We start from the raw sequence: 16,107 nt of genomic DNA, 5'->3' as shown, positions 1-16,107 counted from the left end.
CCGCGACGAAGTCCATCGACCAAACAATGGACAGCGGTTTATTTTTAAAAGCGACCAGAAGGCTGGTACGTGGTAACCAATTAGCTGAACGCAACATGCGATCCAGCCCAGCGGTCAGGATGCAGTCCGCGATTCCCACGGGTCTGGCTGTTTCTCATGACAGACTTGACAGCAGACGTGACGATGTTGACGATGTTGACGTTGTTGATGATGTTGATGATGACAAGCATCGACATCCTTTCGTCGCTCCACATGTGATCTTGTTGAGCCCCATCTTGCCGCAATCGGCAGGCGGGTCTTGGCATCGACTCTCTGTGAAGTCGCAGTCTGATATTCAGCTGATCCGCGGCGAGAGGAACGAACACACTTGGTCATTCCGTGTTCAGAAGCACGCAGGTGAGGATGAGGAGGGTCGTACGATCCCAGGTTGCGCCAAGGGAATCTGTGACACCCATTTTCACATTTCGTCCCGAGAGAGTCCAAGCTTCGGGTCTGTTGAAGGATGCGGGATCAAGATCTTCCCCCGTGAACTTAAATTATATGCCGGCAACTTATTTCCACGCCACAGTCATTCTATGGATGACTTGCGGAAGCTGGTCCAGCTTACGGAGCACTCCGTACAGATTCCAGATATGATATATTGAGGCGAGTGCTCAAAACTCGCCCAAGCGGTGGTGAAACCCGTGCCAGTGCTGTTTTATTAGCGCGATGGCGCAACTGGTGCTCCATCTAGACTCAGATGGTATGACCGCCCACGGCGACCAGGACTATCCCACATTTATTCGTTCTCATGGATTTTAAGGGGAGTCGCCCAAAGTTCTTCGCGCTAAGCGGCGATTGCTGGGCCGATGGATTTTTTGTGCCCCTGGTCGCTGATGGAGCCGTCCGCTATTCGCAGGAACCTGGGTTTTTTTTGGAATCGTGAGGGGCCTAATCCCGGCATGATGTGTGTGATGCTTGCCACGGCAACGTGGGCGTTGAAATGGGTTATTATTTCAAATCGCATCCGCTGCGATTATTGGTTGTTGTTATTATTACTGATCAACCACGCTTCTTCCAAAGTATTTTGTTTATCGGCGCCCATTTTCGGCGAGCTGGCTCCCAGCAAAATGCTGCTGACCAACAAGCTTATTACCGTTAAACAACGGAAGAAAAATTCTGACGGAACTCTGATTTTGAGTTCCCTTGGATTGCGGGCGCGAAATCCGCCCTCTCACAATTTCTACAACGCCTTGCCCTTGAGTGATCGCTGTGATGACAAAAAGTAACGAAAATTTTTTTCTATCGCCGCCAATGGCTTTTCTTTCTTTCTTTCTTTTTCTTCTCTGTATCATGTTCTTCCCAGAGGACAGCCTGTGGACGCAGTTCTCGCCCAGGACCAGCTGATGATGACTTACATACCGATCATTGCCACTAACTCACTTGAGTTGTTGGCCGTGGATAAACCGGATACTAGCGTCACGGGGCGTGGTCTATTGATTCATGTTTTCCGACAGATCCTGGCCGCCCTTTTTCAAGTTTCAGCAACGGGCCGGCGAGTATTTACGCTGATCATTTTTTGGAGGAAGAAAGGCACTTCAGTGACTTCGAACCCGCTTCTCCCAAAGTTGGACCTCCTTCTAGCAACGCGCTAGAAGAACCAGGGTTGGCTCTCCCCCCTCGCCCCCATGGATGGACAGTCACAGACAAGCCACCTGTCTGACGGGGCGTTTCCTCACAACACTACTGCGTTACCAAAGACCCAAATGATCATATTTCTGCATGCATGAAAAGTGTTTTTTTCGATCTGGTGCTGCTCGTTCCTTTACTCTACCAAGGGTTGAACATAAACAGCCAGGTGGATCCTTGATGAATCCTGGCTTGTCATGAAAAGTTCCCGAAGCGCTGAGAAATCCAATTGAAATGAATTAAGCCAAAGTCGCATTCATAAGGGCTTGGCACCTTAGTCTATTCTAACCGGACTCGTTCCCCTTGAACTTACCTGGTGGAGACGTTATTGCACATCCTGATTCCCCGAAGCCAAGCACTTCGTTGCTAGGAGTATTCTTGCGAAATCTCAGGTGGAGATGAACTCTTCCCCTCAGATCATCCATGCAAGGCCACTAAGGGAGCGACCTCTATCTAGTTAGAAGGCTGCCTCAGGGAACATGCTGGAGGGTTGTACCCTGCTAATGGCTCACCATGCATACCCTGCTAACTTGCGAAGTCGCTTTTTTCTGAGAAGCATCACATTCATTCATCTCCCAAAATCACACACATATATGGCCCATCCATATCACCTGCTCGGATGCGGTGGACTGGAGTTGGATGAAGATGCTAATCGACCACCCGCTCACTTTCTACCCCTGCTCTCCCGCATATGACGAGGCTTCCTAACTCAAAAACGTGACTGACTCCGCATCCTAAAATATCATCTCGATCTCTCCCCCTTCTCCTCTGCTTTTTCTCATTCCCCATATTCTTCTCATCGACAGGATGGCGTGTCGTATTTTTCAGCGCTCCTGTCCTGCTTCCAGTGACCCTGCGACGAGGGTAACTGGCGCACACAGGACAAACAAGGAGTCGCGAGTAACAAAACTACCAGGCGCATGGCGTGCTCAAGAAGGGTTATCGTTTGATATGATCATTGGTAGCTGTACTTGTCCTGTAAGTACCAACCGTATATACTTTTATCATGCGATACCCACTGTGTATATAAATGTGCACCATCTTTCCCCCTCAGTTTCAGAGGTATCCATCGAGCTCGTTTGGCAGCCCCGTTTTCTCTTTTACATGGGATATACAAAAAGTGTAACTATATGTATATACATATATATTGGAAAAGAAATCGACCAGATTTGTGTCGCTGACCAACTACCATTCTAGCCATGCACTCTTCGGGATTTTATGAACTATTTAAAATATGTTGAACGGAATGCGGAGAACTTGCAATTTTTCCTATGGTATCGTGACTATACTCGACGTTTCGCCTTAATCGCTGAGAGCCAAAGACAGCTCTCACCAGAGTGGATTGGAAGGGAGAAGCGACGGGGAGGCACTTCATCCCAACCCACCCCAACTGAACCACTCTCCCCAGCTATAACTATCATTACTGAAGGACAATCCGAATTTACGCAACTTCCCGCATCTATCCATACCGCACCTTTCAGCACACCACCACGAAGTCCCATTGATAGTGATGGTGACTGGAGAACTCCGTCGAGAACAGGGAAGGTTGAGGGTAACTCAAGCCCACGCGTAGAGGCGGGCGGAAATGAAAACCCATCTGATCGAGTGGCCGAAAACGTCGATTTCGCAAAGTCAGGGTCATCATCCGCCGCTGCAAATAACAATCCACACCTAACATTGGGTGATACGAAACGAATGATAAAGAGAGAACAGCCCGGTGATCATCAAACACCAGACTTCTCACAACCCTATCGAAAAGAACTCTGCAGAATTTACGCGACATATATTGCAGATGGCGCGAGCCGGCAATTGAATTTGACCTCTCAGGAAAGGGATGATCTAATGCACGCCCTGGCTTGCACAACACATCCATCAGCGTTTAAACAGGTGGCATCGCAAGTGGAATGGACCCTCCGCCAGCAATCTCACCCTAATTTTATTCGCTGGACCATGAATAATTGCAACCGCCATCGAGTTATCGCCTCTCGCATTCTCAGTTGCACCGCGATGTTTTTTGGCCTGGTAGCTGGTATTCTTCCAATATTCAGTTCCGCTACACGGGCCTGGAGGATGATCTCAGCGTTAAGTCTCTTACCCGGCCTAATTATTTTTCTAACGTCCTGGGACGGTGCGTGCATTGTAAGTTCTATTATGTCTTTTTTATTCTTCTGGCAGTCAAACGAAAGGGAACGATTGGTGGGATGTGGTCCTTCCAGCCTTCTTTGATAAACAAGTCAAGACATAACCTCAAAGCTTACACTTTATTACAGCTCTTCCTCTTCCTCAATCGCCGCCATCTGCATCCCTGGGAACTCTTCTCCGACGAAGACGAACACGTGCGACTGAAACTAGGGATGGAATCCAAGCTCTTCGCAAGCATCGGCGAAAGCAATTCGTACGAGGACGAGCCCTGGATACCCACTTACGAGAAACGCAAATTCTTCCAAAAAGTTTTCGACCCAGATACCAGGATCCAAGACCCGGTGCTTCGTCGCATACACCTCCTTGTCCTTCTCCGCACTTCCACCGTAGCTGTCATCGTAACCACCCTCCTCGTCGCTATATTTCTCTCCATACCCAACCGCAATTATTTCTGAAATCACTCTTGTTCTCGTATCACATCACGTCATATATTTTGGGTTTTGATGATGGAGGAAAAAATGCGGCGTTTGAGGACGAATGGTAGAATCCTCGATGGGATCTCTTGGGCAATGGTATTTTTAATCACCACTTTTCTTTCTTTTCAGGCAAATTGGTCTGCTGGTGTTTTCTTTTCATTTCTATTCTCTTCCTATTCGATTTTCGTATGGGCCAGTCTGCAGAGGACAAAGGGTTCCTTTCTTTTGCCGTTCCCGTTAAATGCTTGCGAGAAGATTGCACTCCGATTCCTCCTTAACGCGAAAGAAGAGAGAGGATCGTGGAATAGTGCGTACGGTTTCCTTCCTTGCCACGGAACATCCGCCATATGACACTTTATATCTACTGTCGTATTTCCGTTTTTTTTTAAAGAAACAATCCCTCCACCGTTCATGCATATGCACACACACGGTATACTTTCGCTGAACGCGCTGAATTTTGATTTTATCTCTCTCTCCCATGCGAATTTCAATCGCAGCTTGAGAGTCGACCTTGCGATATCACCCATTTTCATTTGTTTGTACACTGTTCTTTTCACCCACGGAACTTCTGGCTCCCTTGCCTGTATAACCTCCTTTTTTTCTTTTTCTTAGACTCAGCTATCATGACTGAGGGAAATGCATGCTTTATTCTGTGTACTTGTCTTCTGTTTCCCATTTTCCCAGTTCTCCTTTCTTCCTTATTTGGTTTATCTTCTCTAGCCCTCGAAATGTCGTTTGTCGTTTGTCGAACATAGTTTGTTTTCATGGCTTTCTTACTTTCCCACTTTGCTACCAGGATGGACGAGGGGTTCCTCTTCCTTCTGACCTTTCACTACTCTTTTTGATCTTTCTGCATGAAATAATATCATTAGCCCCCCCGCTATTTGAAGTCGAAAGTCGAACTGGCAAAGGAAGATACACCCTGACCATGGGTCCCACGAGTTGACAACGACTGGATTAAAGGTGAAGAGGCAAAAAGGCTTCTAATGTATTTGATTAACGGAACTTCTCTCATAATGTAGTTCTAGTTTGATATAACTATATGTAGCCATGCGGCGTATATTCCAAATTTAAACCGCGTTAAGACACGGAGGAGTCTCATTAGCTGCGTGCCGTTGAGATGTTTTTGTTTTGTTTTGTTGCGTTTCGTTTCGCTTCGTCCCTCAGTTCCCTTTTGTTTCTTGTCTCCATCTGGTCTCATCCTTATGTTATAGGTTTCATCAGCTTTCATTGATTTGGGTTTGAACGATGATTCCTTGCTTGATTAGTAGGTCCATGGATGAAGCATATCGAGCGGGTTGGAATTATCATCGGGCTTTCGCTAGCCAGTCGCGATTACCGCCCCTATTTACAAAAGACATCATAGACATTGGTAAGACGGACCTCTGCTTCTTCGACACATGCCCCGAAATTATTAGTGGGTGCGATGTTATACATGCCAATGGGTTATAGCCTTCGCGAAACCTTGGGATAATGGCTAGCTACTTAATCCTGACAACAAATTAAGAAAGCTTATGTGGTGGGCATTGGCGATTCTTATTACTCTGCAAGATTTGGGGCGGTGGATAAATATTTGATCAGCAACAGAGATTGAAATTATATATACCGGGGAGACCAGCGGGCCTAAGTTTATCTATCTAGGGGCATTATGACATGGGGGATCTATTTTGGATAAAAGAATGAGTTGATAGCGTTCTAAAAATTATCAGCTTCAAGGTTGATGTAACCCAATATTCGTGTGTACGCGGGAGTTTTTATTCCTGAATATTTTCGCTGGCTGGCAATGAAGCTTTCATTTTTCGAGAATAACTTAACTAACCCCTTCCGCCCTTGGCCTTGGGACAGAATCGGACCATTTTTTGCTGACTGCTTGCACCTCCCTTGAGTAACTAATCCATTTCTGGTCGCCCAAGGATGGGAGTTTTCGGCGCATCTGTGAGAGAACCTGTATAACTGCCACGCTGCTGTCTACTGAGCCAGTCTCTCGTTCTTCCATCTTGCGAGTTGTCGTTATTCACGTACTCATTTGGCCAGAGGCTTAATTTCGGAGTGACTTGCCGAGGGAAGTTCGGAGTTCCACAAGTCATTCATTGAGCTCAAGCCAATTATTTGGTTTTGCTGGTTTCTGGCCATCAGGGTACTTTTATCCAGGGGGATAGACACCGTGATCAGCCAGATGTTGCTGAAATTCCGATTATAGGCAGTAGTGCTTGGGGCCTTTGTAATGAGTGGCCTTATTGTCACTATGGTCAGGAGTAGAACCTGCATGTCACTTCCGGCGGCCTGAGCTGCTTGCACTCATTGATTGATGAAAGGGATACGAGGATTTGGGAACTAAACTGAGGGGTCAGCATGGGTGATAACATATTGCTATCATTTCATACGTTCCTAGGTCGGACAAGTCAGGCCCACCCCGCCTGGACAGCCTCTTTATCTCCTTAAGGTTCTTAGGCTTGCAGCTGTTCAATGGCTCGACAGCGAGTGTCTGGCAATGATGCTTAAGCGCTGCCTGGGGTTGTCAAGTTAGTGGCTGATAAGGCCGTTGTCCTGATTCAAGTATCCCGGTTAAAGGGCTGTTATGTCGGTCAAATTCTTGCAAAGTTTCTTTGGTCAACCAAATTTTCGACAGATTGTCCCAATATGCTGGTGGCGGCCCACTGAGCTTCAGCCATTTCGATTGATGTTGCGGCTGGGCGAGATGGTCGTCGGGTTCCTGTGGTTTGCGAGACTGGTCAATCGGTGAATATAATAATTCGACCTAGCATATTAGTCATATACACTAGTACTATTTTAGTTTAATTTACTGTTTAATAAGCGAAATGATCATGAAATTCAATCAGTAATCATTGTCTCATTGTAAATATGAACAAATCAATTCTTTTACACAGCTTATCATATTAAAATTGCTTTATATATTCATCTCCCTCGATAAGATAGTCATTTTACACTCCGATTTTTACAAATCCAGTTCTTTTTAGTTCTCTTTTATGTTTTTTTACTTTCATAAACCATGCCAAGATTATATAGACTAGCACGTCTTCAACGCGTCTCACGCCGTCGCGAACTTGGACAGTAATTGCATTTCTGGTCCAGCATTCCCAGCGCCAACAAGAACAGACTGGAGCCGCCGGCACCCAGCGACTTTCAAAAGCAACATGCCTTCCCTTGCACCTCTCCCGCAGCGGCGACAGCGTGCTGATGCTCCGGAATCCGACAGCAATAGTCCCAATAGTGATAGGGCTTCGCGAATCTCGCGAGACGGCACTCCCTTTTCCCAAGTGTCTAACGGTAGTAAACGTATCCGCCTTGCAGGACCTAATGATCACGAAAATGACAAAAGCGACGCGAATGGTACGTCGGAAGATGATAGTGATGACATATCTTCCGGGGCAAACGGAATGGCAACGTCCACCAACACGCTCCGTCCTCCCTCTGTCAAGACTGTGCGCGGCTCTCGTGCGAACCGGAGCGCGGGCGGCAGACAGGAAAGCTTCCACGGGAATGGGCCGAATCCCGAACATCGACCTGGGTCGATTGTGAGAGTGAAACTTAGGGATTTTGTTACATATACCTCTGCAGAGTTCTTCCCCGGACCGAGACTCAATATGGTCATTGGACCCAATGGAACAGGGAAGAGTACTCTAGTGTGTGCGATTTGTCTAGGACTTGGATGGGGCCCACAGGTAAAGCACCTTATTTTCTACATATTTATCGAATATGAGCGGTTTCTGGGGCTCTTAATTTGCGAAAATTACGCAATATGCTAACAAAAAACCGGTTACTACAGCATCTCGGAAGAGCGAAGGACCCAGCTGAATTTGTTAAACATGGCTGTGAAGAAGCCACTATTGAAATTGAGCTAGCTAAAGGAAGAAATCATCGTGAAAATCCAGTCATCCGCAGGACCATCGTAAGGAAGGGTAACAAAAGCACGTTTACGATCAATGGGAAGCCCTCGTCGAAAGCATCTGTCCTTGAGCTTGCTAAGTCATTTTCTATCCAAATCGACAACCTCTGCCAGTTTTTGCCCCAAGACAAGGTAGCTGAGTTCGCAGCGCTTTCGCCAATTGAATTATTACACTCAACCCAGCGAGCAGCAGCTGGCCCCCAAATGCTACAATGGCATGAAGATTTGAAATCCCTACGTGCTGAACAGAAGAAATTGCTGGCTGCTAACGCCGGCGAACGCGAACAATTGGCAAATTTGGTAAATCGCCAGGAAATGCAACGGGAAGACGTGCAGAGAATGCTTCAGCGTGCTCGGATACAGAAAAAGATTGCCGTGCTGGAGCGCTCCCGGCCAGTGCCAAGGTATCAAGAGGCTGTCCAAGCTCTTAAAGAGGCGCAACGGGCACGACGGACTCTTCAACAAGAGCATGAAAATCTAGAAAACCAGCTAGCCCCTGCTCTCAAGTCGGTTAATAAAAAAGAGAAATATTTTCAGGAACTCCAAACTGTTGTTACGCAGAAACGAGAATTGGCTGCTGCACAAGAGGGATTGGTGGCGGACGGTGCCTTAAAACTTGAAAAGACACAGGAGGATATTAAAGACTTGGATGTGCAAATCGAAGCAGAGAAAAAGGGTGCGTTAACACATAGGGATAATTTGAAAAGGTCTCAGCAGATCATTAACAAACTCACGCGACAAATAAAGGAGGAGCCGGTTGAATATGATGCCGCTGCCTATACCGAGAAAATTGTAAGATTTGCTCTTTTTGTTAACCGCCTTCGTTTTCTTTTTGGCACATTGGCTGATTTATCTGTAGCGGGAGAGCGTGCGTCATATTAGGGCTATCGAGGAGGAGATGAGAAATGTCCACGACGCCAAAAATAAAGCCTCTAGGGACTGCGATCTTGCGACTCAGAAAATTGCGAGAGAAAATGAACGTCTGGAGAATCTAAACTCTGAGAGTGGACGACAGGAGGAGAAGCTCAAAAATTTGTCTGCAGACACTGCCAAAGCATGGGCATGGATAAAAGCAAATCGAACAGAGTTCCAAAGCACGGTCTTTGGCCCACCACTTGTAGAATGCTCTATAAAGGATCCTGCATACGCAAACGCGATGGAATCGCTATTCCAAAGGACTGACCTGTTGACCTTCACAGTTCAGTCTCGACCTGATTTTAGGACGCTACAGCGAGTATTTAACGAATTAAGACTTCATGATATTAGTTTGAAGGTTTCTACTACTACACTATCTGAGCTCCAAGCTCCAATAACAGACGAGGAACTTCACTCTTTGGGATTCGACTGTTGGGCTAAAGATTTATTATCCGGTCCCGAGCCTGTCGTGGCCATGCTCTGCAGCGAAAACAGATTGAACCGGACGCCTATAGCTCGTCGAGATATCACCGACGATGAGTATACAAGGATGACAAACAGCCCAATTAGTAGCTGGGTGACCGGTCGTCAGTCATATCAGGTTACCCGCAGACGCGAATACGGACCAAGCGCCATTTCGACTCGAGTTCGGCAGCTTAAGCCTGCCCAATTTTGGACGAACCAGCCCGCCGATCTCTCCGCCAGAAGCATCATAGAGAATAAGATAAAGGAATTGCAAAAGGAAGTGGATACCTTCCAAGGAGTGTTTGATGAGCACAAGGATGCCCTGGCAACTTTAAGAAGACGACACCAAGATGCACAGGAACGAAAGGTACAAATCTCACCCTGGACACGGGGTCTCCGAATATCCGCTAACAGTAATGGCCATACAGAGGGATCTGGAGTCGGAAAAGGCAGCGAAGCAAACTGCTTTAACAAATTATAAGGCTTTGCCTACTAAAAAAGGTAAGCTTTGCGACTTCCATGTGCCCATTCATTCGCTAACTCCTCTTCTAGCTCAGCAAGAGGATAAACTCCGAGCATCAGAAGCTGCGATAGTCGGTGTGAGACGGAGAGTTGAAGCACTTCGCGACAAACAGGATCAGCTCTCCCTTGAAAAGGCTGCCAGAGCTCTAGAGTATGCTGTAAGTTTCCCCAATGAATGGCAGACATTTTCCGATGCTAACTGTCCTGTAGAATTATGTCGATGAATTCCAACATTTGATTGAGGATCTTGCTTTAGCGGAAGTTAATCTCCTTGAAGCTGTATCCGACCTTGACACCCTACAGGAGAGGAACTCGGAAGTAAACCAAATGCTCGAGAGTAAAAAGGCAGAAGTCGAGGATGCTATAAAGGGATGTAGCAAATTGAAGGAGCGGGTGGACAAGTGCCGTCATGATTTTAAAGAATTTGTAGACTACGTCAGTGCCGACCCAGACATGCAGACGGGTGAAATAAAGGAGCTTGTCGAAGCAATCAAGAGCTACACCATTGATCAGCTCGAGGCCGACATTGACTCTGAAAGAGCTGCTCTCGAACTTGCTGGTGAAGGTAATAGCAACGTGATTAAAGAGTTTGAACTGCGCCAGGAGCGCATCGACAAACTCAAAGAACACCTTACTGAGTTCCAGCAAAACCTCAATGAGCTAGACGAAGCAATCGCTGAAGTTCGAGGCCAGTGGGAACCTAGACTTGAAAACCTCGTGAAAAGAATCAGCGATGCCTTTGCCGATTCCTTCTCCCGCATCGGCTGCGCAGGGCAGGTGAGCATCGACAAGGCGGAAGATGTCACGCCAGAACACGAGAACGTTGCGCTTAGCGCTACTCAGACCGATAACGGCAACGGCGGTACGAATCGCACAAATGACTTCGATCAGTGGTCCATCCGCATCCAAGTGAGGTTCCGCGAAAACGAAAACTTCTCCGTCCTGGACGCGCATAGGCAATCTGGTGGGGAGCGGGCAGTCAGCACGATCTTCTACCTCATGGCCCTACAGTCGCTTTCAGCCTCGCCGTTCCGTGTCGTGGATGAAATCAACCAGGGCATGGACCCGCGAAACGAGCGGATGGTGCATGAGCGCATGGTAGATATTGCATGTGCTTCGGGTGAGAGTGGAGATGGCGGGGGCCAGTATTTCCTCATCACGCCCAAGCTGCTTAGTGGGCTGAAGTATAAGAGGGGGATGAAGGTGTTATGTATCGTTAGTGGGGAGTATGTGCCAGAGAATTATCAGCAGATGGATTTTGGAAAATGTGTTTTGAGGATGAAAGATGTCTTGAAGGCGAGAGGCAAGGGGAAGGGGAGGGAGATTGGTGGCGGGGTGGAGGGGATTGACATTGGGGCGTGAGAAATTAATTGTTGAAAGGGGATCAGCGCTGTGTGGGTGCCTGATGTCCATTGAATGATATGATTTGGACACTCTTCGAGTGGCTGTTTTAGATGAAGAGTCATCCTGGAGTTTTTTTTTTTTTTTTTTTTTTTTTTTTTTTTTCTTCTCTTTCCTTTTTCTCTATGGTTTTTATTGGGAGACTCGCTTGCACGGTTTCCAGAACCTGGGCTTTTGTTGATATCTAACGATTTGATCGAAATATAATTGATATATTGTCAGTCACTTGTAACTATGTAGAAAGGAGCTTAAAATAATAATGACGCTCGGCGTGCACCAATAGGCGGGGAAAAGACATGGTTCCTAAAACAGCAATATCCCTCAGGCTCTCGCAAAAGGCCTAACTACTAACTAACCATATCACTCACTATCGATCTACATCAATGCACATGGCCATCCCTCCCCTTCAACCTCCCCCGCCCCTGAGGCTCCTGCAACCGCAACGACCTCTCAACCCACAGCTTCGCCGCAACTCTCAGGCCCCCATCCCTTCTACATTCCCGCTCCACAACATCGCTAACATTCTTCACCAAACCCAACGCAAAGCCCAACTCCACACCCGAACCAACTTTTTCTCCCTTGCCCTCTCCTTCCACCACTCCCGTCTCCCCGCCCTTCGTCACGCCCATGATCCGACTCATCCGACTCATCCGATTCATCTGGTTCATCCTCTTCACGCCCCCAACTATGCCAACATTTCTCGTACTCGGGATGCGAAGCAGCGTCTTTTCGACATCAGAACCATACCCTGCGTCTCTGGCCACCAGCATGACTTTCGCAGTAAGGGAGGCGTACGCGGAGCTTTGGCAGTCTGGGTTTGTGGTCTCTTCGAGTCTCAAGGCACGGAGCTCCTTCAGGTTGCCGATGGAAGGTTGGGGGTTTTGTTGCTCTTCGGCCTCCGCTGCCGCTGTTGGTGATATTTCCTCCATTTCCGGTTTCTGCTGTTGCTGGCTGGTGGCGTTCGTGCTGCCGTTGATAACATGGACGCTGTTGTTATTTTTGATGTTGTTGGTGTTGGTGTTGGAGGGCATTTCTGTTGCGCGAGACGTTTTGTTCGGATCCTTTTTCTTAGGCTGTGATTTGGGGGCTGGGTACCTATGGCGCATACCGGATATAGCATGTGAACAACAGGGGATTGCGAGAAATGGTAAAGGGTTCTCAGGGTTCGAGAGGGCGCTAAGGAGGGGTGTCCATACTGTCAATTCGTCGGCGTGGTTGGAGATGACGAAGGTATTTTTGTCGAAAATTCCGTCGTGAATGGCGGATGGAGACTTCTGGGTGGATGTCAGATTCGAGTCTTCATCCATGTGTTGTTCAAGGGCATCTTTAAACGGCTTGGGAATGCATATAATTTGTTTAAGGCGGTCCTGTGTTGATGCGGGAAATGTAGACCATGACTTCCTCTGGCGGGCATCGAAACCCCACCCGTCATACCCTTCTGCGTGTAGTATGTACGTCAAGACGCCATTGCCACATGCAATATCAACGAAACCAGGAAAAGCAGGAAGGCTATTTTCCGCCTCATTGGCATAGCTCTCTGCCTTAGAAAGAGGTAAGCTGTACATTTCCCTCCACAGTTCAATTAGAAAGGCCGCGATCGCAATGTCCTCGAAAACGTGCTTGGAAGGTTCGGTAGTTTCAACCCAACTGTTCATTATAGGTGCTGCATATGTTTCTTTCAATCGCGAATAGGTATTCTGCACAAAGTGTTGTGGGACGATGTTATCCTTTGGAGCCGCCGTTTTCGATCTGGGTGGCCCAGCGGCGGCAAAGGGTTTCCTCGACAGGCGTAAGTGAGTCGATAAAAGGGCCAGCAACGTCCGTTGGAGGCGATATGCAATAGACTGCGGAAGTTCAGGGGTAAATGGTGAGAAGTGAATGGAGAGGGTGCCTGAATCCTCGGTTTCGGATTTGGCGGAACAATTTAGATCGTATGACAGGGCTAATGCTCGTACCGATGGATGGTAATATGGCATCTCGCTTTCTGAGCGAATGTGAGGGGTGTAAACAACAAGGCCGCGATGCTTCGCCATACGCGAAGCATCTGATATATCTACATTGCATGTCCCTTCATAGAAGTGACAGGTTTGTTCTATTGGACGATCTATTTGCTTTCTGGGGACGAATCGTCTTACGACAGTCCTGGTAAGGCGGAAGCCAGGGAACGATCCCAGTTGCATGGCTAATGGAGCATCTCTGTTTGTTTGTTCAGCATCCATCCCTTTAGAGGGAGAATTAGAGCAGTTTTTTTCCCTGTTGTTTTGATCTTGTAGAACACCTGCGCTATCGTACAAGATATCGGCTCGGAAAACATGGCTACAGTTTATATTGGGATTCGTCAAAAGGTGGGTCGTCACTCCCAGGAAAGCTTCTGGAGAAAACTTTTCTCCAGAATTGCTAAGTTGCGGGGATGTAATCCACGTTCTTGAACTAGACGATAGAAAGGAGTGCCGGAGAGTTGCACCAAAGGCCATATCCGGTTGCGCGATGGGGTCATGGCCCAAACGGGTAACTTCTGTGGAGCGCATGATTGAAGCATTAAAAGGGGAAACGCAATAAAAAAAGCCAAGCAATGAAAAAGAAAAAGAAAAAATTAGAAAGGTGAATTCAGACTCTATGGAAACTCCAATAATTCACGTCGATGCAGCGCAAAGGGGGTATCAAGTAGACAAAAAAAGGAGAGGCCAGGTTGAGGGGCTGCCACCGCCACCCTGGGCCAAGGCGCTCAGCTTTTATCATTGAATCACTGATCTAGCGGCCATCTGTTTGAATGTTTCAATGCCTCTATTCCACCATAGCTGCAATCAATGTCAGCGACGGATAGACATAATAAGGCGCTTGATCCTATTGTAACGTGGAAGTGAGGTTGAAAATTTCCTATCTTGGTAAAGAGGTTTGGGCGATCTCGCGATGTTGTGATAAAGATTATGATCACGTGATGTGTATTATCACCGTTGCTTCTCGTTAACTCTTCCAGCTAAGCATAGTATCTATTGTTGCGATTTACGCAGTATGAAGGAATTGCCTTTATCTCATGCGCAATCAATCAACAAAGAGATTTTTGTGCCATACTGAGAGAGTTCAAGTTAGTTTGTCGAAGAGGAACCATCGTGAGTCTTGGAATCGAACGTGAAAGTCTGTACAGAGTAAGTATCTGTACGTACTATGTATGGTAAGCTGCTGGGAACGCGTGTATTATTGGAAAGTTTGAGATAGCGGGAACAGTACTGCGTATTGCGCAAGGAGTGCGAATACGACCCTCGCTGTCGTGCTGCGTGTTTTGTCTCCGATACACAGCTGACGAAGCCAAGTTACTTGGCAAGTTGTCCGTGGTGGCTGAGTGAATTCGATTATCAATGCAGGAACAATCATGATGATGGCTATAACTATTTCTGACATCTCAGTAGCATTCCATTCCAGCAGCATCCCTCTCCCACCGGAAATACACTTCGAAGCATAAAGAACCGCATAACAACCCACAGTCGTAAACAGCGTGTATGGCTCCGTCAGAACGGTGACGGTAATCGAACCCGTCACACAGCTCACAGCCCCCGCACCATACTATTACTGGGTCTTCTGACGATTACCCCTAGACTGACAAATACGCCGTAATGACAAAGGATACGCCTAGCACCGCTGGCCTGCTGCCGCTGAAAAAAACCGGAAATCCGTGAAATACCTGACACATTCCTCTCTGCCTCTCTTTGTTCCTTTTCTTTCTGGTTCAAAACACCCAAAACACCCAAAACACCCAAAACACCCAAAACACCCAAACGCAGTATTCCGCTGCTGTCTGTATTTGTTCGACGCGAACTGTCTCCATTAATTACTCCCGCTCCCGCTCTCGCTCCGACTCTCCCTTGGCTCTGTATCTCTGTCTCTGTGTGAGCCTCTCGACTTCGACGTCGCCCTCTGTTGTCGCCTCCCTGCAGCCTCTCTGCCGCCCGGCTGCCCACCAGGCATCGTGCCTTGCCCGCCCCATCTCTCCCGAGTCCCTCCTCGCCGTCAAGACGTCGTCCCTCCTGGATCCGTCGCTTCTCCTTCCGCATCGTGTTGCTTTCTCGAATAATACGATGGGTCGCACCGTTGACCAAGAGGTCCACGCGGCTTTCGTCGAGTTTCGCGCCAAGGAGGATGATAAGGTGAAACTTGCCTGTATTTGCTTGTAATTATCCTGTGTAATAATCATACTTACGAACATCAACTTTACTGACCTATATATCTGCGGCCCGTATCGACAGTGTCTCTCCGTCCAATGCATATACTGCCAGCAGATCAGAGCAAAGAACACCAGTCGACAGAAGCAACATCTCCTCGAGTGTCCTGCCCTTCGCGGCCATAATCCCCCCCATGCCCAATCTGCCCCTACCAATGGCGTAGGCGCCGTCAATGGCTACGGGGCGCCTCCGAACGGGCCTGCTGGTGGCCCTGGTGCTGGGTCAGCGACAGCCACCCTTCCCTCTGCCAGTAGCTCCATGATGGCCCATGGAGTTAACCCTCATAGCAGTGTCTCTGCAAACTCCTATGCAAAATCTCTCCAGCCGTCCGTTCTCTCCTTTCGCAAGCGACTTCCTCCCCCCCAGCGCGGTCCTCGGGCAGCTGCCCCGTCAC

At 47.8% G+C, this 16,107-nt stretch overlaps 6 protein-coding genes across 6 annotated transcripts in view; 4 read left to right on the top strand and 2 right to left on the bottom strand.

Moving 5' to 3' along the window:
- Positions 1–26: 26 nt before the first annotated feature.
- HCBG_02898 (uncharacterized protein) lies at positions 27–644 on the top strand (the record flags this gene model as incomplete). The annotated part of the gene is made up of 1 exon (XM_045429947.1): positions 27–644. The coding sequence occupies one exon, from the start codon at positions 27–29 to the stop codon at positions 642–644; it is 618 nt and encodes a 205-aa protein (XP_045289842.1).
- Positions 645–2,475: 1,831 nt separating this feature from the next.
- HCBG_02897 (uncharacterized protein) lies at positions 2,476–4,265 on the top strand (the record flags this gene model as incomplete). Its single annotated transcript, XM_045429946.1, has 3 exons — positions 2,476–2,646; positions 2,866–3,807; positions 3,939–4,265. 3 exons carry the CDS (start codon positions 2,476–2,478, stop codon positions 4,263–4,265), a joined length of 1,440 nt encoding a protein of 479 aa, XP_045289841.1.
- Positions 4,266–6,308: 2,043 nt separating this feature from the next.
- Positions 6,309–6,958, bottom strand: HCBG_02896 (uncharacterized protein; the record flags this gene model as incomplete). Its single annotated transcript, XM_045429945.1, has 3 exons — positions 6,309–6,519; positions 6,671–6,795; positions 6,902–6,958. The coding sequence occupies 3 exons, from the start codon at positions 6,956–6,958 to the stop codon at positions 6,309–6,311; spliced, it is 393 nt and encodes a 130-aa protein (XP_045289840.1).
- A 483-nt stretch (positions 6,959–7,441) lies between these two features.
- Positions 7,442–11,457, top strand: HCBG_02895 (Smc5-6 complex SMC subunit Smc5; the record flags this gene model as incomplete). Its single annotated transcript, XM_045429944.1, has 4 exons — positions 7,442–7,969; positions 8,074–8,985; positions 9,053–9,940; positions 10,306–11,457. 4 exons carry the CDS (start codon positions 7,442–7,444, stop codon positions 11,455–11,457), a joined length of 3,480 nt encoding a protein of 1,159 aa, XP_045289839.1.
- Positions 11,458–11,876: 419 nt separating this feature from the next.
- HCBG_02894 (DUF1613 domain-containing protein) lies at positions 11,877–13,810 on the bottom strand (the record flags this gene model as incomplete). The annotated part of the gene is made up of 2 exons (XM_045429943.1): positions 11,877–13,678; positions 13,789–13,810. The coding sequence occupies 2 exons, from the start codon at positions 13,808–13,810 to the stop codon at positions 11,877–11,879; spliced, it is 1,824 nt and encodes a 607-aa protein (XP_045289838.1).
- A 1,630-nt stretch (positions 13,811–15,440) lies between these two features.
- The window catches only part of HCBG_02893 (uncharacterized protein), a gene marked incomplete at both ends in the record, with an annotated part of 1,335 nt that continues 668 nt past the window's right edge, over positions 15,441–16,107 (top strand). Inside the window, 2 exons of the mRNA XM_045429942.1 lie at positions 15,441–15,638; positions 15,738–16,102. Coding sequence (XP_045289837.1) covers positions 15,570–15,638; positions 15,738–16,102 — 434 coding nt within the window. The remainder of the gene's footprint in view (positions 15,639–15,737; positions 16,103–16,107) is intronic.

This window comes from Histoplasma capsulatum, assembly GCF_000150115.1.
Source record: "Histoplasma capsulatum G186AR genomic scaffold supercont2.3, whole genome shotgun sequence".
Lineage (NCBI taxonomy): Eukaryota > Fungi > Ascomycota > Eurotiomycetes > Onygenales > Ajellomycetaceae > Histoplasma > Histoplasma capsulatum.
The sequence above is the reverse complement of the archived record's forward strand: the minus strand, read 5'-3'. Positions and strand labels throughout refer to the sequence as shown.